The sequence below is a fragment of the Medicago truncatula genome, chromosome 6 (assembly GCF_003473485.1).
Source record: "Medicago truncatula cultivar Jemalong A17 chromosome 6, MtrunA17r5.0-ANR, whole genome shotgun sequence".
Taxonomy (NCBI): Eukaryota; Viridiplantae; Streptophyta; class Magnoliopsida; order Fabales; family Fabaceae; genus Medicago; species Medicago truncatula.
Genome location: NC_053047.1, coordinates 31,924,124 through 31,947,570, shown reverse-complemented (window position 1 = coordinate 31,947,570; position 23,447 = coordinate 31,924,124). Strand labels below are relative to the sequence as shown.

Below are 23,447 nucleotides of genomic sequence, written 5' to 3'. Positions count from 1 at the left end.
TCAAAATTAAGAAAATCTCATATATGTTTTAGATAAACAAATTTGCTAATTTAGAGAAAGAAATAAATTCAAACGTGATATAAATTTCCATATACTTTCCATTGCAAGATTTATGTACAAATTCTAAACTTCATTCCTTCATCTAAAGCCTACTCCAACAATTTATCATCATTTTCAACTCCAACAAAAACAAAAATAGATAGCAACTAAATTAGTAAAATTGTTACCTTCAAATATTCATATTCACTCAACAATGACATAAATAATGCCTTAGTTATTGATTAGCACCAATGAATTCATGAACAGAATAAGTACTCACTTCTCTTTTAGGAAATGACAGAACAGAATCGTATGTTTACAGCATCTTCCTATATCAAAAAATTCTTCTATAACCTCTTTCAATGCTTCATTAAGGAAAATAGAACAAATAGTAGCCCTTGTAGACATGAAGCCATAAAATTTGAAACAAATGCCATGAAGACATGATAATCAATCTGTAATGTACAACCAGCCAGAGAGTATCCATTTTGCTATACTCAATTCCTAAACTACACAGACATGACACTAACATATCGACATAGATAAAAATTTGCAAAACCTGAATTAATTGAATATAATCAAATGTGTCAGTGTCATGTTGGTCCCAGACACATGTCAGACACCAGACCCACGTTCCATCAAGTGTTGCTAAGGAGCTATCAATCACAACTATAACTCTATTATCAATCTATAAAGCACAGACATGGACGTGAAACTCTTATATGTGAAAATTTTAAAAATAAATTAATTGAATGTAATCACATATCTCAGTGTCATATTAGTCGCAGACACATGCGTTGCTAGAGAGCTATCAACCACAACTACTCCAACAATTTATCATCATTTTCAACTCCAACATTCATATCATAAAACTCTCTCACATTCTTACACATTTTCAAACCCTTTTCATCCATTTCCCTCAAAACCAACATAGCCTCTTTCAACTTACTCATCCCCATAAGCTTCCCACCCAAACAACCAAAAAGCTCACAATCCAAACCCTTATCTTTCCCACTAAAACACCTCACATAACTCAAAGCTTGTTCAAACAAATCCCTCTTCACCAACGCTTCGATCACAAACATATGCGTCGAATACAACATCGGAGCTCCATCATCCACCATCCTCCTCACCAACACCATAGCTCCAACCACATTCCTCTTCCTACACGCGCCTAACACAAGCGCGTCATAAGTTCGCGAATCAAAACAAAAACCCTCCTCCTCCATCGTCCTCAAAACCGTAACCGCCGCTTCCACATCACCAACATAACAATAAGTCATAAGAAAATAATTGTGTGCCGTTAAGTCTAACGGCACACCAAGTTCAGACATTACCTCGACCACGCGTTTAGCCTGGTCGAGTGACTTAACTCTAGTTAAAAAACTTAGTATTGGATGAAAAGTACATGCTTTAAGTTCATTATCCATGTCGTCCACACGCGACATGGATTGGACTACAGTAAGTGCGTCCTCGATGAGGCGAAGCTTACAGAGGCGCGTGATGAGTGAATCAAACGCGTTACGGCGCGTGAATCCTGGATTGAGACGAGAGAGGGTGGTGATGAGGTTTTGAAGAAGGGATGGTGTGAAGTTTGAGTTGGTGATGAAATTGAAGGTGTGTTTGGTGTTGAAAAAGCCGTGTTGGATGCGTTTGTTGAGGATGGAGTGGAGGGAGGTGAAGTCGCCGGAGGTGGCGAAGTTGGCGGCGAGGGTGTCGTAGGAGGTGGCGGAGGTGGGGGGAGGGGTAAGGTTTGAGAAACGGCGGAGGGTAGAAAGGGGACTATGGGAAATGTTGTTGAGGTGTTTTCTGAGAAACGACATCGTTTTTGGATTTGGAGAATGTGATTGTGATATGAAAGGGATGAGGTTTTGTGAAAGGGTTTAAGGGGCAAAGTTGTGAAGTTGAACGAGTATATGGGATTTCTTTTGCAACAGAATGTGTAAATTGAAATTCACACCGAACAAATTATTTATGGCAATTAGTAGTGACCCGAATACCTGTAACCATTCAAAATTTAGTAATTATTTGTTTTAAAAATTAACTATTACAATTTTTAATGAATTTAATACACAATTTTTAATTAAAAATTTATTATTTAAAGTATTAAAGAGTGTTTCGGAATCACTCGTTAACATTTCTTTTTATTATTATTATTTTTTTTGGTAGAAGAATTTTTTATTATGATAATAATTTCTAATTTGCTTTAAAAGGTTTTTAAAAATAAAACATATGAAATCAATAAACCGTCAATTTGGTCTTTAAACCATCACAAACTCTTCAACTTAGATTAAAACTATATAATCAACGAAATTATTATCTTTAAACTATGAAAAATGCATCAATTCAATACTTAAACTTATTTGTTTGTGAAAATTTTAATACTTAAACTATGTTGTTGTAATTTAAAAAAAATGGTACATAATTTGTGGTATAAACAAACTCATGATACAAATCCAACACCAACAACATAATTAAAAAAAAATTCAGCATCATAATTTATATCAACAACGCTAACATAATAAATCCAACAAAACAAATCCACCGATATATCAAACAATCAAAATAAACTCAAAAACACAAAATAAATCTCAAAATAAATTCAACATATAAAAAATAACTAACAGACGAGTTTGTTTAAAAAAAAAAATGACGAGTTGGCAGGCCGGCCGACCCCATCCTATCCTATTTTTCGACGAACTAAGCAAATTTGATTAACCAAGACAATTTCAAAACTTCGACTCAATCTGAAGAAAAAAAAATCACAAGCTAAACGGGTCGGTCCAGCATATGGGGCCATTTTGCCCCCCTCCAACAGTATATAAACGCGTAAAAACTAAAATACTCACAAAACGAAAACGCAGCGTTTTTGCACTTGCAACTACATTTCCCCACTTTGCTTCACTCAAAAACAGCACTTAAAAATCTTCCACAGATTCCCATTTCAAAAATCGAAAAACTGCAACAGCATTGTGCGATTTGGTACGACCCTTTTGCTCCTTTTCTATTTCTCATAATTTCGTATCAATTCCATATCCAAAATGAAAATAAAGTTCCTTTTTTGACCCATTTTAGATTTTTATTTTATTTTTTTATTTTTTGCATTTTTGGGGTTTTTTAATTTTGTTTTGTTTATTATTGAGAATTTGAAGTTATTGGGATATGGGTATGATTATTTGTGTTTTGGGAATTTAGCTTTCTGAGGTTTTGAATTTTTGTGTGGTTTTAGGGTTTTTGAATTTTTGATTATTATTGTTGAAAATTTGAAATTATTGGGATGTGGTTGGTGATTATTTGTGTTTTGGGAATTTAGCTTTAAATGGGTTTTGAATTTCTGTGTTTTATATATTGGTTGCTATGATGTGTATGCAATGTTATGATGTGCTTTGTATGCAATGTTATGCTATGCTTTGTTTGCTATGAGAATTTGATTATTTTTTTTAGGGTTTAGGGTTGGTTATTTGTGTTTTAAATTTTTGGGTTTTGATTCTTGGTTGCTGTGTTGTGTGGCATTGTGTTGTTTGTTTGCATCGTGAATTTGAAATTTTTGGGGGGTTTTAGGGTTGGTTATTTGTGTTTTAAATTACTAATTTTGATTATTGGTTGATATGATGTGGTATGTTATCATATTTTGTTGTGCTTCGTATGCCAATCAGTTTTTTTTTTTGGGGTAATGTTTTCGGGCTGGTTATTTGTATTTTGGTAATTTTCCTCTAACTTGGGTTTTAAATTTCTGTGTTTTGATCTATGAAGCATCACACCGGATACAACACTTACACTTTGACACTGGTAATAATTTGAGTAAGTGAACTATTTGAATGTAACCACACGTGTCGGTATTTGACTTGTGTCAGACACTGTGCACACCTTCAATCTGAAGTGTAGGTGCTACATACATAGGTTTTGGGGTTGGTTATTTGCGTTTCAAATTTCTGTGCTTTGGTTATTGGTTGCTATGATGTGTTATATTATGCTATTTTTTGTTTGTTTTGAGAAATTGAAATTTTTGGGGGGGTTTAGGGCTGGTTATTTATGTGTGTTTTGATTCTTGGTTGTTATATACTGTTTTATTATGCTGTGTTTTGCATTAAAAATTTGAAATCTGAATGGTTTGCTATGTTTTTGCAGTGTTAATGGCTTTCGATGATGAGGATGGTTCTTCAGGCTCAGGAGATGATGCGAACATGTTAGACGGACACAAGCGTCAAGCTAGTGTTCCAGCTAGTGGTGGTCGGAAGAGGGGCCGAAAAGCTTCGGGTGATGCCATAGTGGATGCCATGATGCAGATAGCAGCTGCTTCAAAATTGAGGGCAAATGCAATTATGAAGAATGAGGACAAATTCTCTATAAGCAAGTGCATCAATGTGTTGGATGAGATGCAAGGTCTTGATGAAAGGATTTACTTTTTTGCTTTGGATTTGTTTGAGAATCACCCTAATGCCCGGGAGGTTTTCATCTCTATTAAGAGTGAAAAAAGAATGCCATGGTTGCAGGGAAAATTTTGTGTTTCCTCCATTTGAATTGTTTGAGAAAATCGTCCTTTTTTGTTTTTGGTTACGAATGGTCTCATACCTTTGTATAGTTAACTAGACTGCAAAGGAATGATGTTAGTCTTTGTATAGTTAACTAGACTGCAAAGGAATGATGTTAGTTACTATAACTAATTTGATTTTGTGCTCAAAGCCTATGTTAATCAGTTTATATTTTGAATTTCTAATGCAATCATTTCTCTGTTTTCAAACTAGATTTGTTTTATGCATGATTGGAATTGGAATGTTTTATATCAACTAGATGTATCAGAAAGACATGTTATCTTGTACATTTCGTAGTTTTGAAGTTTATCTTTACAGATGCACCAATCAGCATGGGTGACATTGACTTGGAATTGGATGAGATGGAACTTGTTGCAGCTGCTGCTGGATACTATTATTATAGCTCTCTGACCAAACAGCCTTCCCGTTGTTTATCACCCAGGAGACGTGGATTTATGACAGAAGTGCTGAATGGACACGATGACTTTTGTCGTGAAATGTTGCGGATGGACAGACATGTATTTCAGAAGCTGTGTGGCATTTTCCGCCAAAGAGCCATGTTACGTGATACTTCTGGTGTAATGATAGAAGAGCAGTTAGCGATATTTTTAAATGTCATTGGCCATAGTGAACGTAATAGAGTGATTCAGGAGCGGTTTCAGCACTCGGGCGAAACCATTAGCCGACATTTTAATAATGTATTGAAAGCTATTAAATCACTATCGCGTGAATTTTTGCAACCTTCTGAGGATACAACATCTCCAGAAATTCTCAACAGTGCTAGATTTTATCCATATTTCAAGGTCCGAATGATCTTTTTTTAGCTACTTCTTCTATATTAGTATGATCTTTTAAGATTTCCCTGTTTATCACTCTATGTGCTACTTTACTGACTTTTCCCATCTCCCTACTATTATTTCAGGATTGTATAGGAGTAATTGATGGTATGCAAATTCCTGCACATGTTCCGGCCAAAGATCAATCTCGATTTCGCAATAAGAAAGGCATCCTATCTCAAAATGTGCTTGCAGCTTGCACATTTGACCTTCAGTTTATATTCATTTTTCCTGGTTGGGAAGGTTCTGTCAGCGACTCACGGGTGTTAAAGGCAGTCCTTGATGACCCAGATCAGAATTTCCCACAAATTTCTCAAGGTTCGTTAGCATTATGACTGTGATCTTGAATTCATTATATGTCCTTGTTAGTTATCTGTCTAGTACAAACACGTTTGAATGTTTGATTAAAGGCGTGTCTGGCTTCCGACATGGTCGACACTGACACGTGTATTACATTCAATTAATTAATTTTGTCAAATCATTATCAATATGCACTTGTCAATGTCGTGTTTGGTGTCCATGTGAGTTTGTGTTTCATAGGTTGTTACACATTACATTAAAAATAACTATTAATTTATTTCCTTTGGATTTGTTTCATAGGAAAGTATTACCTTGTTGACCAAGGATACTTAAACACAGAAGGATTTCTTGCTCCTTTTCAAGGTGTGCGGTACCAGCCTTATGAGTTTAGAGGTGCTAATCACCTACCAAGAAATGCAAAGGAGTTGTTCAATCACAGGCATTGCTTTCTGAGAAATACTATCTTAAGGTCATTTAATGTGTTGAAAACTAGATTCCCAATCATGAAACTTGCTCCTCAGTATTCTTTTCAGACTCAGCGGGATATAGTCATAGCTGCATGTGTTTTGCATAATTTCATCCGCCGCGAAGAAAGAAATGACTGGTTATTCAGTAGTTTAGGGGGGACATTCGTGGATGAACCATCAGATCTCGACGAACTTCCCGATGTTCAATTTATTTCTTCGATACAAGAACAGAATGCATTCTCATTACGTGAATCAGTTTCTGCATCTATGTTTGACGACTTCTTGAATAAATGGGACAAGTGGTGATACTGGACTGAGATATGTCGTCGTCATCGAATGGCGCTCAATTTGCGGATTTGTTGCAAATGGCCCGATATGATTCAATCATTTGCATTTTACTTATGACCAGTATTTGATTTGAAGTTAGGTCAATGCTCAATGTTAACATGAAATTTTGTATAGGCTCTGCATATAATGGTCAGTGACAGTTTTATTGAGATGAGATTGTGATGGAACCCTGGGTAGATGCTGATATAGTTGTGAATGTCTATGTTACAACAACCTAATTGCATTACTATGCAAAAGCTTTAACTGGATTTGTGAAATTTGAAATGAGGATGAACAGTGCTTCTTTTTTATTTTATGTTGTGTTGCATATGTATATAGTTGTGAATGTATATGTTATCCTATAATGATGCAAATGAAATTTGATGTGAAAAGTTTAGAGAAAATGTAATACAGGTTACAGAAGAAAACGTAATACATGCATATGCTTTTGATGTGGCTGTGGTTTTATTTTATGTGAAGTATGCATATAGTGTTTTGCTGTGAGCAGGGATGGCCATTTATATTTCTCTCCAAATGTTTATTTCATTTTATTTCTTTTTCACAGAAGTGCGACAGAAATGTTAGTTACATATTTCTAACAACACTTTTCAATGTATTGGCTCTCATACCCAATGTGAGATTCATTTAATTTAGTGGGATCTAATTAATTTCTACCAATAAAAAATGTACTGAAAAAATGCATGAGGTGGAGTAGGAAGAACTCTAACTAAAGGCTTGAAAAGGCATGTTTGAACATGTAGTTTTTGTGAAATTTGTCCTAGGAGTTTAGGGCATTGGTTCAAGAAATAAAAATAGAAATGTTTAGTTGGAAAGTGATGAAAAGTTGTGAATTCAACTTTTAAAGTTTAAAAATTGTAGTTTTCCTGCTAAAAAAATGTAGTTTTCAATGTAAATTTATTACTTTTATACGTCCCAAATTATACAATGTTTTGATCATTTCACATCAATTAAGAAATGTAATTAATGTTGTGTGAGAAAAAGAAATTACAAATAATTTTACAAAATTATCTTTCATTAATGGTACATGAAAGATAAATTAAAAAAATGAAAGAAGTGAGTAATAAATAAATATTGTTGAGAGTATAGTAGGAAAAGCAGCATTTAACGCTTTATTGGTATTGTAAAACAACTTATAATTTTGGGACAAATTTTTTCTCCAAAATAACTTATAATTGGCAACAATTTTTTTTTTCTCCAAAACAACTTATAATTTAGGACAATTCTTTTTACCAAAGAGATTTATAATTTGAGAGCCAGGGAGTGCACAAGTGGTATAAGTAGTGCATGACACCCAACTTTTGTTTACTGTTATTGTTGGCAATTTTGAGGACTTCTCTTGATTGTCGTCTCTTGGTCAACAATCCATGAAAATCATTTAATTCTTCATATTCTTTTTGTTTTGGGATCTGAAATGAGGAAGAGTGAAGGTGATGTATTGTAATGTGTGTGAATTTAAAAAAGTGATGAAGAAAACTGTGGATGTGTGTATGAATCTGATGGGTAGCCACATCACTTGGCTTACTTCAGTTTACTGCCTTACCAGTTTTCAGTTTCCACACTAATGGTGGAAGATAGGGGAATAATTTGGTGGAGAGTGTAATATAAATGTTGTGAATAATACACAAAATCCTACTAAAACAAAAGTTATGTGCAGGACTTCCATTCAAATTTATGAGAGCCAAGTTTAAAAAAGGGCAACCTGGGACACTAAAGCTTCCGCATACGCAGGGTCCGGGAAGGGGTCCCACCATTTGGTTGTAAGCAGCCTTACCCTGTTTTTTATACAAGAGGCTGGTTCGAGGACTTAAACTCGTGACCTTTCAGTAACATGACATCAATTTTACCAGTTGTGCCAAGTTTATTCAGAAGCTAAACAATGAAAGCGGAGAAACATTTATGGTATTTACAGAGTTTATAAGAGATATCACATCAAGCTCTTATGATCTTGAAGACTACTTCATCTGTAACAATTCACACTGCTTACACTTGAATTCTTCCATTGATGAGTTCTAATAAGCTCATCTCATCATTGTTCAATAAACAAGCATCTTGTAATTAACTAAACTAACAGATTATGAATGCAACAATGACATCAATGGAAGTAACGAATCACTAGTGCTATTTCAAACCGAGAATTCCAATACAACATCTATAATTTACAGGGAGGGGGAAGACTCCCAGATAAAAGAACATAAAGTATTTTTTATTGAGAACAGAAAATTCTAGCAGATACTATCTTTTTTATAATCTTTGAAGTATACAAATGAATGCATTAGATCATCGCAACACCGTTTTCTTTCTGCATTTCGACCCCCATTTAAAAGAAAACAGGTGAATGAACTAATTCATTGACATGAAATGCACCCTTGAAAGGGCATATTCCTTTCCTGCAATCCAAACACCAGCTTGAGACCATAGAATATCTTCCCAATCTATATTTTCCTCTAGCACCTACCAACAGAAAATACAGAATGTCAATAATTATTGAACAAAAGGAGCAAATATTTGCATTTTGCAATTAATTCTAATAACATTACTTATGTATCAAAACAATTGATTCAAATATACCTCTACATGTTCAAGAGGCAGGGGGATGCCAACTGTGTGCATCACTTCCTGGGGTAGAGGCTTCTTACAACGAGACCAGCGAAATACATCAATCGTGACATTATCCGAATCAACTTTTTCACCATTTGTGGAATGCATGTGATGATTTTGAGACTTTCCTATATCTGAGTCATGCAACTGAATTGCTGGTATAGCTTTGACCATTTTCTCTCCAACAAAACAGAGCTCATATCTACAAATAATTGATAATGATGAGAATTTCTTCATGATTTCAACGATACATCAGACTTCAAGAGGACCATGGAAACAGAATAGCGAGACTATTTTTCAAGACCGACATCATGGATCCTTTTTAGATTTCCATAAATTAAACAGGCAATCTTTTATTGTAAAAAAAAACATTACAAAACGGCAATGACATTAATAACAGTGAAACTTGGATCAAATGGATACTGAGAAGCCATTAGTGAAAGAAGACACAGAATCCACAATGATTTCAAATTTATAATAATGCAGTTGAATCTTGCACTTGATAGCTTATGAAGATAAGCTTTTTAAAAGGGAAATAAAATACAGTTGACATGACATCACTAATTTTGGTCAAGAATCTTGTTAAACATACCTGCATGAATGTGACTCCAGATACAGAACTTCTCCCTTCTTCAAGCGAGCAGATGTATAGAGTGGCCTTTTTAGTCCTTTGTCAGCAACAATGCTGATACTATACTTGATCCTGATGATTATTATAATAATATTATTATTAAATACTAAAAACAAGCTACAAAAACAAAACTGTGGCACCCTCTATCCAACAGGGGGAATAAGAAACATTATCATCCAAAACAGAACATAGCTTCAAATATTTAAAAAATTCCATAAGCTTGGTTTTTGTTTTTGTTCTATGATAAAACACAATATTACTATAGTAGACAATACTTCGCCAACTAAAAGCTACATACCAGGGCTCATTGCAGAGGTTGTACTGAATCGTGACTTCTCTTACAAATCTTTGTTTCCGCGATGTATTCTGAAGAACAAATGAAACTAAGTTAGGTTCTGTTTGTGCTAGATTTTGGTAAAATTGATTATGAAATAATTTACTTGAAGAGAGTTTCATTTTGAAAAAATGAAGTTGAAAAAAATGACTAGAGCTTAGGAATGATGTTTTCAAGATATGTTAGAAGAACTGATTTTGTTTAGATGATAAAGTAAATCACTTTTAAATTGTAAATGTGAAGTATTTTTAGCAAGTCCCTTATACGAAATCAAACAAAAACTTTTTCCACCTTAAAAATTCCAACAAGCACACAATTTTCCTCACTGCTAATGACAGTTTGGGCATCACACAAACAGGTTATAAGATGATGATGTAGAATGCTATTGTGAATGCAAAAAAAATTGTTTAATGGATAATAGTGGACAAACCGAAGCTGCAGCCCTGGTAGTTATTGCCCGCTCAACAGCCATTGGTACAAGGGTGGGCTCAATAGCTGATGTGTAAGTATGGCATGGTTCAAGATCAATAGTTCCACCACTTTTCTGAAAACCAAAGAAATAAAAACAGTCTGAGTCGCAATGTTTTTAAAAATTAATTAATGTAGTTATCTATTCTAAGTAAGAACGAACATCTTCGTACAAAGACAGGTATGAATGTGAACATGTCAACAGTACAGACCGAATACAAGCATCTAGAGTAGACGAAGTTGCAATGAAAATATGGCATAATTTCAGTATACAAAAGTTCAAAGGATAAGGGATTTCACAAGGCCTTTTTTACTCTACCTTCACAATGCAACACCACTCAACTCTAAAACTACAACCAGTTGAAGCACCCCAAGCTCGGGAACGCACATTGTTTCTCAGGGTGGATATATAGCCTGATAATGCACAGAATCAACAACTTTAGATTATCCGAATAGAGCTTAAATGATAAAGCATATCAGTGACTGCAATGAAGGGAAATCAACAGAACTAGTCGATTACTCAATGGAGGGAAATCAAAAGAACTACTTGATTACTCACTATGAAGAAGAAAATAATATTATATTGACATTATGCAAAAAACAATTAAATAAGTTCCAAGAAGGTGCTTGGTGCAATAGATATCTCCTTTTTATGATACAAGTACCTCTATCTTCTTTTGATACATCATACATGGACTACTTTAAAAGAGTAAACTCTTTCCTATAAAATTCAAACACCAAGTCTCGACTTCATTGATAACACTTGATAAAAAAAAGGACCTGAATGCTGTTCGGTTCCAAAAAACCGTTTTTCTGTTATCATTTACATTATCAGTTTTAATTACAAATGCTTCACCCTGTTTTCACTATTTTTTGTTTCGAAGTTTTTGATAGAAATAAGGCAAAACAACTTTTTATATTGTTTTTACCTGTTCTTTGTAAACTAAGGTAGCATTTTGGTAATTAAAACTGCAAAAAGGAAATAAAAAAGAAAAACAGAAATGAGAACTTCATAGGCTCTAAAGGTCCCTTTTATTTCTAGTGTTTCATGTTTTCATTTCCACTTATAAAATAAAAATTAGAGAAAATATTTGGAAGTTTTTGAAAATGTATTCTAAACTAGATTTCTGAAAATTCTGAAAAATTTCAAAACATTGTCTTCAGCATTTCCTGAAATGCATTCTCTCTCGTTAGCTTCCATCTGCTCTCCATCAAAATTAAAAAGGAAAATCCATAGCCATATGTCATTCCGGCTGTTTTTTATCTTTCTCCTTTATTCTGCTGGTGGAACTCAACACAAAATTTCCACTTAATATAATCTTAAAAAACATTAAAATTGAATCAAGTTTCTTTTACTCGTCACGTAAGTTATATACTGACTGATTCATACTATAATAATTTACCATAAAGTTATTCCTAGTTAATACTTTAAGGGTTATGCTAACAAGTACCCTTAGGGTACTAGTTAAGAACTCAAAAATAGAAATGAATTATAAATTTGATGTAGAAAAAGTTCATTTTAAAGTTTCAAGGTGTTGAATACATCATTCCCAAGATAAACTTTCTCTTTTAAGCTTCTTAACAAGTGCCCTTACCTAAGGGCATTTGTTAGCATTTCCCATACTTTAACACTGGACACAATAAATGTTATTGAAGACAGCAGTGCCAGTGTATCAGTAGATTTTTTTTGGTGACCAAGGGTATTAGTAGATGATGGAGAAAAAGTGCATCTTTATTATGATCTAAAAGGACATACAATCTTGCGGAGGTAGCACCCTAATGCATGTGCGCAACTCTTGTATGGCCGAGGGAGGACGAGAAACTGTTGGGCGACAGTAACCGGTATGCATGAGAACTGTCCAACAAAATTTTCACATCAGTACTAATTTCAAGTTTTCAACAAGCCAACACTGGTCATTTGCAATCAAAAGCTGGCCGCATGCTTTCTGTAATAAAACTTACCAGCAACAAGATCTGAGTCATATGTGTACACATCAGTCCCCCATAGCTGGGCACCTCGGACCTAAATATAAAAAAGTTAACTCTCAAGAATTGGTGTAAGAAAAAAATGGCAAAAAAATAAAATAAAGACTTTCATCTCAACAAATCATTTTATGAACTCAAGTACTTCCGCATTCTTCCCAAAGGTAGGGAAGAGTCAATAAAAATTGTCCATGATAATCACACAAAACGTTATAAAATGGAATTAAGATTTGCATTCATGCAAGACATAAGATAAAGCAGACCTTGAAAAGTATAGCAGCGGAAAATGACATGCAAAGTGATTTTATATGAAACATAAAAGCAGAAATCAATTCAAGAACACCATCATGAGCTACTGAACTAAAATTCTCAAACTTCTCTTAAGCAAACAACAAATATAATTGTTACTTACTTAGTACCAGATTACAACAACAGAAGAAAAGAAGAAACAAACCGAAATGAAGCAAAATAAGAACAAAGGAATCACCGGCAACAGGAAGCAGTAAAAACAGTCATAAATGTACCATGTCCCCAAAAACGAAGGCACACATCTAAATTACGATAACAAAGTTTGATCTTACTTGGTGATTTGTAGCAGTAACATTCTCAGCTGGTATCCGAATTTCAAGAGTGGGGCCATCATTAGAGGTTTCAGCATTTTTTTCAGCTTGAGATTGTGATGATTCATATTCCTTCCACAACTTGATCAGTTCTAGCACACTTTCACCAACTTTATATGTAACATGTGATACTCCTGCTTTACCTGAAATAGCAGAACTTACATATAATGGACAAGCAATTGAAATAATACAGATATCTAGCTCCAATATTTTTCATTCCACCAATAAGTACTATAATTGACAAGCATATTATAGCATATTATATATATTTTTTTTTTGGGTACAATTATAGCATATTATATTAATACCCTACCACCCAACACAGGACATTCAAAAGGGAGTAGTACAAAGGAGATGAGTAAATCTGAAGGAGAGAGAATATCATTGTAAACCAATTGGCTAAATAAAGCGGTGCCTGTTGACATCCCAAACTAATTCATGAAAGCACGAATCTACAAGATGCCTAAAAACTTTGAGCTACTGAACAAAATATGAAAGAATACCTTGAGACCTGCAAAATAAGTGAAAGGAAGTAATTATAAAAATAAAAAATAAAATAGAACAAAGGACAATTAATCAAAAAACCAAAACAGTAGGATTAAATCAAAGCATCAAAGAAGAGGCATCGACTTCTATTAACAGGATGCTTCAAGGCACAAAGAGTAATGCAGTATAGAGGAATAAAGATATCAATTTGACACGAGAAACAGCCTAAACTAAGTTCTTGTCAGTGTGCAACAGTTACCACATTAAGATATATATATACTTTGACAGCTAGATGTAAGTCTGTAACTAGATTTTGTAAGTATTGTTTTTTATTATTAAAATAAGATATTAGAAGAACTTGCGATACAAAAAGAATACACATTACTGATACACCAATATAAATATATTCTTTTTAAGGTGTTTACTTACCGACACTGATTTGTATGCTGAAAAATTCACCTATTCTAAACATTACACGGTCACTTGTTCTTCCTACATATTTTAGGCTATGAAAATATCCATGAACAATTGTTGACTAATGTTGTGATAACCCTATGAAATGCCTTAACTTGCAAAAAAGTAGACAGAGTCCTCTCATGAAAATTGAGAAACAAAATAAAAAAATGACTTAAAAAATATAAACTTTATAAAGTCATTCTAGACTTTATAACTAAAAGATACTGAGTACATTGTATATATTAAAAGCGTATTTGAAAAAAAAATATATATAATGGATAACTAACTTCTCACAAATAAGTAAATGAAAAGGTAGAGGAAGAAAATACCCTTCATTGTCTTGGGCGTGGGGTCCAAAACGAGACTCAAGATTGGCGACAAGAGGACTAGCTCTCGATCTTTGTATCCTCTTACGATGCTGAACATTACAACTATGGTCTTCACTCTCTTTCTCTCCGGTCTCTTCCTCACCAGCAAATCCATCTTCTGACTGCTTCTCAGATTTAAAGCGCTTATCAGGTCGATCTCCTTCTAAATCATTGTCACGTTCTTTCCTCCTATCTCTAGTTTCACCATCAACAGTTTTACCGCTGTCAACATCTTTGTGTTTCTTCTGTTCTGGTAACACAGTTTCGTGCTTAGGAATTTTTACTGATCCATCAGCAACTTCCTTCTCATTATATGAAACTTCTTTCTCCATTCCATTCCATGATTCCCTCTTCATGTGTTCTTTTGAAATTTCTCTGTTTTTTGGAATATCTTTCTTCTCCTTCTCCAACTTTTCTGCTGCTTGATCTTCTTTGGCAGATTCTTTGTTTTCACCAATGTTATTGTTAACTTGTGTACTGTTTCTGCGATCACTTCTCTCTTTTTCCTTGTCTCCCCAACCTTGATGTTTCCCGTCAATTCTCTTTCTATCTTTAAATCTATCCTCACTTTTAGAATCAATTTTGCTTTCACCAACAGTCTCATGAGCTTCCAAAGAGTCCCTATCTTTTGTGGTTGGATTCTCCTTTCCAACTTCTGTTGGTGTATTTCCATGTGACATATGCCGGGAATCCAAACTCCCACCAGGAGAATCACCATATCTTTTTCCCCTAAAATCTTTCGAGTCTTTCCAATTCAAGGGGCTGCTAACCAAACCAAATGTGACCTTGTCTGTCTTAATATCACCTTTTGTATCATTATGACTATCCCTTTCATGTCTGGTGCCCTTGTTGCTGTCATCTCCTCGACTTTCAAGACACACATCCTTCTCGCTACGGATATCTCTATTATCCTTCAGATCCCTTGATTCTATCCTGTTACCAGTTCCAATTGGATGATCTGCCTGAGAATCATTTGAAGATAATGGCATGCGATAAACTGAATGAAGAGGAGATCTTCTATCCGCATCACGACCTTCAACACGAAATGTCTTCGCCACCCGAGAATCCTGACCTATTTCACGAGGAACGTGGTGGTCCATCGAAGCTAATGAAAACAACTTTGAAAGTACCCCTGAATCTTGATGAATTCGCTTGAAGACGTCTCTCCAACTCGGTCATAAACCTCAAAACTAAATGACGTGACACCCAAATAACCCTTGCTTGTCAGTAACTGCAAACCAAGAATGGAGACTATGTAAGGTCGCAGTAATTTCTCATGCCAAAGCATTGTCCATATGCAAAAAGGTCCATTGCATAAACAAACACAACAAAGAGGAACAACGATAGAGTGATCAACAAAACAGCAATTGATAAAGCAAAATCCTCAACATACTCATCATCAAATTAACAACATACAATATCAAACATCAAACTTTACTATAAATGTGTTTTAAATTTAATACTTATCATACACTGCACTTAGACTCAGTACGAATACAATTCAAACACTATAATTAAGTTTAGAATGCCAATTGGCCAAAGTAAGAAGTTCAACAACAAAAAATGAGAAAATAGAAGATGCACTGACAATGTAAAATAGTATGAGAATCTTGTACACTACCTGGTCCTATTTGTAAGCAAAAATCCACTTTTTAGGTTCGCTGAATAACCGATGTATGTGGTCAATATTATAGATTAGATACATCAATTATTCAATGAACCTAAAAAGTGGTTTTTTTTGCTTATAATAGTGACCGGAAGGTATATTCCAAGTCAAATATATTTTGAAATTATTTCTATGACATGGCAGATTGATGGTTTCTTATTGGATATTTTACACTGTCGGTGCATGCCAATTAAACTAAAAAAAAAAAACTATCTAGCCACCTATGTAGCACCAACACTTTGTATTAAAGATATGTTCAATGTCTGACACCAACATGACACTAACACATGTAATTACATTCAATCAATATCATTTTCTCATAATGTTACCGAGGTCTATGTGTCAGTATCAGTGTCATGCTCGGTGTCTGTGTATGTGCTTCATAGCTAGCCACGAACACATTCACACACACAATCATAATTTTTTTTTCAACATCACAGAACTCTAATTTGAAAGATACCCAATTAAACAGTTATATCGAATGAAAATAAAATCAAACCCAATTTAACACATTACAATGCCAATTAAAGCATTGAACAAACAATTGAAGTGCAGAACATAGAAAAACCTCAGAAAAACAGAATCTATAATCATAAATTTCGAAACAAAACAATATGATGAAAAAGATATTACAAATGCGAATGCATTGGAAAAAAGAGAGTAAAAGAAAAAGAATCGAAGAAAAAAATACCTAGAAATTGTGCAGAGTGAAAGAAGAGAATAGAAGAGAAGAATAAACCTTGAATAACGGCGAGGCGAGGCGCGTCTTTCTTTTCTCTTTGTGCGTTCTTTTTGTGTTTGTGTTTGTGTTGTGTTTGTGTGACAGAGTTATATTTATATTGTTTTCTTGGTAGCAGTAGTTTTTGGTGATAAAATGTTCGAAAATTGATGTCGGACACATTTCATAAGGGCTGATGTACGTAAAATACGTTTTTATCCCCTTGGTAGAAATTCAAAAACGGCTACAGTTAACTGTCGAGGAAAATCTCGGTAGTTAACTGTCGAGGCATGCTGAACATAAACAGAAGCAGAAACACAAACATGTTAGTTTCTAAACTTCTCTAAAATATTCTCAATTTCTCTCCAATTTTCATTAAAGTTATTTTCACGAATTGCAAGCAAATCAACCGCAAATTATCACAAATAAGTTGTATCAATCATTTTAATGATAATGTTAGTTTGTTTAGGTTTATTTTTAAAAAAAAAAATAGAGTAGTTTGCATGTGGTTAGTGTTGATTTTAAAATTGACAATTTGATAATTGCATGTGTAGTTTATGAATTGATAAATGAATGTAGTTGTTGTCTATGTTGTTTAAATGATAATGTGGCTTTGAATGGTGGCAAATGAACACAATTTGAATATGTTTTATACTTTGTACACAAAGTGTTTGATCAAATGTCTCAATGAAAATTATATTGATTATTTAGTTAGTTTAGGTTATGGAAATGATAGAAATGATGTTAATGATAGTTTGATTAGGTGTATATTGATTTTTTAGTTAGTTTAGGTTATGAGAATTATGATGGACACAAATGATTAAGTGTATAGAAATGATTCAGTGTATGTTAATTATTGAATGATGTTTAGGTTATGATGGAAATGATTGACACAAATTTTATAGTAATGATGATTATATTGAATGATTTTAGGTTATGAAAATGATGTTCATTGTTGTACTTTTAATGTGTTTGATTATGTTTATGTTTAGTTTAGGTTTAATGTTAATGTTTATGTTTAGTCTAGGTTTAAAGTGTTTGATTAGGTTATGGAAATGATGTTAATTTTTTAATTTTTTGTGTAGATACGGCCGATCAGGACCCCATTGATCTATCTAAGATGATTGGTGGTAGGCGTGCGATGACCCAAAGCCACCGGAAGGAGAGGCAAAACAGGCACATCCCAAAGCGGGGAAAAGGTCAGAGGGGAGATGGTTCAGGGACTTCTCAGGCTACACACCTAGAAGAGTCATAGGTTGTTGACCCGTCACAGCTTGTTGACCAGTCTGAGATGGAGTACCTGAATTATCAGGATCAGGTACACCACGATGTGACTGATGGTGGGTATGACCATGATCATATACTAGAGCAGCAACAATATGAACCAAACAATGATGACATTGCAGCAGCGGCTGTCCCGGAGGTGTTACCTGTGGACCCTCCCTTTCTTGAAGGACCGGAAAACCTATCTCAGCTGCGCTCTTATGCCAAGCATGTGGCATTGCCGCTTTTGTATAATTCATAGAACATAAGTGTAATTTTTTTAAATGTTTTTTCTTTATGTTTAATTATTTTCTTTATATATGTGTTTGTTTAATTATTATATCAATTTTTATATGTGTTTTTTTTAATTCTTTTCTTTATGTTTAATTATTTTCTTTATATTTTCTTTCTTTCAACTTTTATTGTTTTCTTCAGGTTTAATTATGATTTAAATTGTTCTTGTTATGTGTTTTTTTTAAGTTTTATATGTGTTATGTCTTAAATTAAAAATATGTGCGGAAAATTAAATTTGTGATTTTTATTTTTGCATTTGCTAAGTTTTATTTTTATTAGTTAAATGTTTACATTGTTTAAACTACATTTATTTTTCTATTATTTAAGTGTCGTAAGATCCGTTATGTAAAACCGATTAATCATGGCGCTAAGATTTTGAGTCTCGGACGTCCAAACGACAATAAGAGATGGTTTTGGGATCCGCTTAGGGAGAGCGAGTTACATGATTTTGTTTTCTTGTGCTACGCCACTGTGCCTCATGCTTTGCTGATGACTCTATGCGAGAGGTGGCTTCCCGAAACCAGCACTTTTCACATGCCCATGGGGGAGATGACCGTGACTTTGGAGGATGTCGCATGTCTTATGCATCTTCAGATTGAAGGGCGGATGTTGGGCCACCGAAAGAAGATGTTGAGACAGGAGGGAGAGGCACTACTGGTGAAGCACTTGGGTGCGTCGAAGAGGGAGGCAGAGAAAATTTGCAATAAAGAGTATGGTGGGTACATTAGTTATCCAAAGCTGAAGGAATTATATACGACTAACCTTGGTAGGGCTAACATTTTGGCGAATACAGAGGATCCAGATGAGCTGGAGTTGGATAGGGTTAGGACTTATTATGTGAAGTATTACCTTATCTACTTGGTTGGAAGCTTGTTGTTTGGGGATAGAAGCAACAAACGCATCGAGTTGGTCTATCTGACGACCATGGAGGACTGCTACAAAGGGATGCATAATTACAGCGACTAGCTGAGGCCTGTTTGCCTGGAGACAGGCAAATTGGGGGAAGTGTGACACTGCTCACTGTAAGAAAACTTATATTTATTTTTTTGTTAACTTTTATTTTTTTGTTAACTATTATTTTTTTTGTTATATTTTTTGTGCGTAATAATTTATAAATGTGATTTGTTTGGTTTGTGCAGGCATGGTTTTTGGCGCACTTTCCTCAGTTTTATGTTGTTTATCCAAACATCAACTATGTTGAAAACTTACTGGTTGCGGCGAGGTGGAAGCTTCAGAAGGGTCATGGAGAGGGGGTCACATATCGGTCATTGCTTGATTGTATTACGTTTGATGACGTATGCTGGAGGTCGTACGAAGAGCACAGTGACTTTCAGGCTTTCGAGGAGGTATTCTGGTATTCAGGATGGATTATGTGCGGTGATCGTAGGGTGTACCGTCACTTGCCCCGAGAGGGTTTTGAGGCAGTACAGATACGTCCAGACCGTCCCTTAGACATTCGTCGGATGTTGTAGAGCTGTCACCGACTGAGATTGTGCATGTTTTCGTCGACTTCCGCACTCACACACTTAAGGCGGCCGATTGGGGTGAGCATGCAGGAGAGCAGGCATGGCGTATGGCAGATGGCTATGTACGATGGTACACCGTTGTGTCTCACCCTCAGATTTTGCCACTTCTTGTAGGAGATATTCGGAGGCCTCCAAATGAGGAGCATAGCAGTGGGAGCGGTACAAGGCGAGAAGCTTGCCTGATACCTATGATATGGTTACTGGCGTTATTGCCCATGCTGATGAGTTTTTGGGTCAGGAGGTGATGAGCATGACACCTCAGCAGTTTTATGCGGCCTTGCATGATGTTAGGCAGCAGATTGCGCCGATCATTACTTGGAGGCGAGGCCAGAGGCCGAGGAGGAGCCACCAGCAACATCAGCAGGACCAGGACCAACAATAGTTTGTTTTTTAGGACTTGTTTTTTAATCTTTGTATTTTGATGACATTGGTTTGTATATTCGTATTTTGATGACATTAGTTTTCATTTCATTGGGATATTTTACTTTGTTTAATGGTAAAAATGTTGGTTTAATTAAGTTGTGCATTTGCGCCAATATTTGTTTCATGATTTGAACCATTATGCGTAAAAAAAAATAAGTACATATGTTTTGTTTGTGTTTGAAATACATTACAGGTTTAGGAAATGAAGCTACTGCCTCTGTTTTGGCTTCAGGACGCTTCGGCAGTTTACTGCGAGGAAAATCTGGGTAGTTAACTGTCGAGGAAATCCTCGGTAGTTAACTGCAGTCGGTTTCGTATTTCCTCGGCAGTTAACTAACGAGGGGTTATTTTGATATTTATTTGTGTTTCTCCGCGTAACAAGATGTGTCAACAACAATTTTCTAAAATGTTGGCTTAAACGCATTATTCACCTCTAAGTTTGCAAAGGTAACATTTTTAACTTTCTTTTAATTTTTTTTGGCAAATGTGACCCATGTTTAGGAAAATATGTTATTTTGGTCCTTTATCTTTATAAAAAGTTACGATTCTGACCCCTGTTTTTGGGACACATGCCGTCTTCTCTGCACTTTGCAACGTTCAGGGGCAAAAATTAAATTTTTCTATTAGAGGATCAAAATCGCAACTTTTTAAAAGTTAAGATGTCAAAAATACACTTAAGCCTAAAATATTTCGTTAATATTATCATATTATTTTTTCAAATATATTTACTTATTTTCATATTAAGGCTTATAAATACCTACTTACTTTCTTGCATAACAAAATAAAATAAATACCTTCTTACTTTTACTTTTGTGAGACAATTTTGCTCATATATAAAAGGAGTTATTATGAGCATTGAGAGACAATTTTAAGGTCAAACACTATTTTGACTAACAAAGTGTATATTTAAATACTATTTTAAAATTTTGATACATTGAGAGAGGTTTTTTTTCTAGATTACCCTATCTTGTTCCCTTGTGATATCAACCAATCAAAATGTAATATACATTGACAACATTAAATGTCAAACAAATAAGCCAATTTTTTCTATAAAAAAATCAATTTTAATCATAAGGTAACTTTTAATACTTTTAATTTTTATTTAGTTATAGACAAGATTACATTAGAGGTCCTTTATCTTATTTATTTGTAACACTTTGGTCCTTTATCTTTATTTTTTTTTCCGTTTAGGTCTTTTATCTCTCATAAAAGCACATATGCATCATTTTTCTCATTTTTTTTTATTAAAAAAAACATAATTTTATTTTTTAAAATATATTTTTATTAAAAATGAAAAAAATTCAGAAATATGATGAAGATGTTCATCATCTTCATCTTCTTCCTTTGAATCTTCATCATCTTCATTGAATAAAAAAAAATTCTACACAAATATATCTCCAAATATCACGAATTAATGTTATGTTCACCTCAAATCTTCTTTTAAACACAAAAATGAAAATCCTATAGAGAAAGAGATTTAGTTTCATCGCAAAAAAAAGATTTAGTTATATAAATTGTCACACCGTATATTATTATTATTATTATTATTATTATTATTTAGGTGTTCAATCTTAATTAATTTACACTACATGACTGACTTAGAACAATTAAAATTTCACATCAAATTTGTTTCATTTGAATGTCCTTAAATTTATCAATTACATTCATAAAATTTCTTCTTCCCATTTTGGTTGTTCAATTTATCGTTCCAAACTGCAGCATTTTTCAATTTTGGTGAGATCGTTGTCGTTCATTTGATTCCAAATATTGTGAGAATTGTCGTTATTTCCAGAACCACGTCAAGTATGGCGACTTGATTTTTCTTGGTTGTGAGGTAGTTAATTATAATAATTGAGTAAGTCATCCGCCATACTTTGAGGACTACTAGCAGATGTTGCCGCTTCAATGTTGTGGGAGTTTGCTAGCATTTTTTTTCGGTTGCTGCTGAAATGGTTATGTCATGAGGCTTTTGTTCTTTTGTTTGAACTTAAAGGTTTTGGATGATAGTGAGACAGGTCTATGCGTGTTAGCAGATTTTATGAGGTTGCCTGCTTAAATAAAAAAAAAGTCACGATACCTGACTCGGTTCTAGAAACAATGACAATTCTCAATATAATTGGAAACTGCAGCAGTTTGGAACGACAAAATTGAACAATCAAAATGAGAAGAAGAATTAAAAAGAAACAAGAATTGATTAATAGGGAAGAATAAAGAAGAAGAAATTTGAATGAAGAAGATGTTTTTGTTCTCATGTTCAGGATTCTCAAATGAAAGAAATTTTATGAATGTAAGTGATGAATTTAAGGACATTCAGATGAAAGAAATTTGATGTAAAATTTTATTTGTTATAAGTCTTGTAGTGTAAATTAATTAAGATTGAACACCTTAATATAATTAAATAAAAATTAAAAGTACTAAATGTTACCTTATGATTAAGATTAACTTTTTTATTTTTAGAAAAAATTGATTCATTTATTTGACATTTAATGTTGCCTATGTATATTACATTATGATTGGTTGATATCATGAGAGGGTAATTACCCTCTAAATAAGAGAGGGTAACGTAGGCCTCACCATTGAGAGACCATTACAACTATTGGTTATATATTCGGAGAATAAAATGACTATTTATCTTTTTTTTTTAACTAAACAATTATATTTATATTGTATTGTGTCCTTCTTTCCACAATTTATGTTTATAGAGCGCTAATGTTTGTAAATTTTGAAAGATGTTTTTATGAAAAATTTATTTTTATTTTGAGTTAAAGTATATGTATAGATGTTTGTAACTTTTAAATTTTTTTTTTGGTTACAAAGGAAAAAGGAAAAAAAAAACTAAGGTCTCACAAACCGAGTACCATTAGCATCAGCAATTAAAAGGGGGCCTAAATCTGTAGGGGGGTTTCTACAAACTGTGAGGTCGGCATTGTTTCTAGCACCCGTCTTTGCAAACCAGTCCGCACAAGAATTACCTTCGCGGTAGATGTGAGATATATGCACCTGCCAATTACGTTGCAGCAGCTTACGCAACAAAACAACCTCATTACCATAAAGATGATATAATGTGTTTGCCTCCATTAAGGAGTCTAAT

General features: G+C 34.1%; 3 protein-coding genes across 4 annotated transcripts; 1 reads left to right on the top strand and 2 right to left on the bottom strand.

Annotated features, from left to right (window-relative positions):
* Window positions 1-860: 860 nt before the first annotated feature.
* LOC11422929 (pentatricopeptide repeat-containing protein At2g40240, mitochondrial) lies at window positions 861-1,862 on the bottom strand. The gene has a single exon (XM_003619668.3). The coding sequence runs from the start codon at window positions 1,860-1,862 to the stop codon at window positions 861-863; it is 1,002 nt and encodes a 333-aa protein (XP_003619716.1).
* A 1,006-nt stretch (window positions 1,863-2,868) lies between these two features.
* On the top strand, window positions 2,869-6,817 carry LOC112422719 (uncharacterized). The gene is made up of 5 exons (XM_024786314.2): window positions 2,869-3,021; window positions 4,168-4,422; window positions 4,890-5,374; window positions 5,494-5,725; window positions 6,008-6,817. The coding sequence occupies exons 2-5, from the start codon at window positions 4,173-4,175 to the stop codon at window positions 6,478-6,480; spliced, it is 1,440 nt and encodes a 479-aa protein (XP_024642082.1). The 5' UTR covers window positions 2,869-3,021; window positions 4,168-4,172; the 3' UTR covers window positions 6,481-6,817.
* A 1,797-nt stretch (window positions 6,818-8,614) lies between these two features.
* Window positions 8,615-17,012, bottom strand: LOC11418356 (uncharacterized). 2 transcript variants are annotated; one of them, XM_024786135.2, is made up of 12 exons: window positions 16,872-17,012; window positions 14,428-15,697; window positions 13,660-13,667; window positions 13,118-13,299; window positions 12,516-12,576; window positions 12,310-12,408; window positions 10,873-10,967; window positions 10,516-10,629; window positions 10,050-10,117; window positions 9,713-9,823; window positions 9,091-9,322; window positions 8,615-8,973 (listed from the first exon to the last, which is right to left on the bottom strand). In XM_024786135.2, exons 2-12 carry the CDS (start codon window positions 15,564-15,566, stop codon window positions 8,863-8,865), a joined length of 2,220 nt encoding a protein of 739 aa, XP_024641903.1. In that variant the 5' UTR covers window positions 15,567-15,697; window positions 16,872-17,012; the 3' UTR covers window positions 8,615-8,862. The 2 variants fall into 2 exon arrangements, with proteins under 2 accessions (XP_024641903.1, XP_003619714.2); XM_003619666.4 differs by having other exon boundaries at window positions 16,824-16,960.
* Between the last annotated feature and the right edge of the window lie 6,435 nt (window positions 17,013-23,447).

Coding starts and splice junctions, on each gene's coding strand:
- LOC11422929 (XM_003619668.3), bottom strand. CDS start 1,862: ATGTCGTTTCTCAGAAAACACCTCAACAACATTTCCCATAGTCCCCTT.
- LOC112422719 (XM_024786314.2), top strand. CDS start 4,173: ATGGCTTTCGATGATGAGGATGGTTCTTCAGGCTCAGGAGATGATGCG. Junction 4,423..4,889: donor TGTGTTGGATGAGATGCAAG/GTCTTGATGAAA, acceptor TTATCTTTACAG/ATGCACCAATCAGCATGGGT. Junction 5,726..6,007: donor TTTCCCACAAATTTCTCAAG/GTTCGTTAGCAT, acceptor TTTGTTTCATAG/GAAAGTATTACCTTGTTGAC.
- LOC11418356 (XM_024786135.2), bottom strand. CDS start 15,566: ATGGACCACCACGTTCCTCGTGAAATAGGTCAGGATTCTCGGGTGGCG. Junction 10,118..10,515: donor CTACCAGGGCTGCAGCTTCG/GTTTGTCCACTA, acceptor TTTGTTCTTCAG/AATACATCGCGGAAACAAAG. Junction 9,824..10,049: donor AACCTCTGCAATGAGCCCTG/GTATGTAGCTTT, acceptor AATAATCATCAG/GATCAAGTATAGTATCAGCA.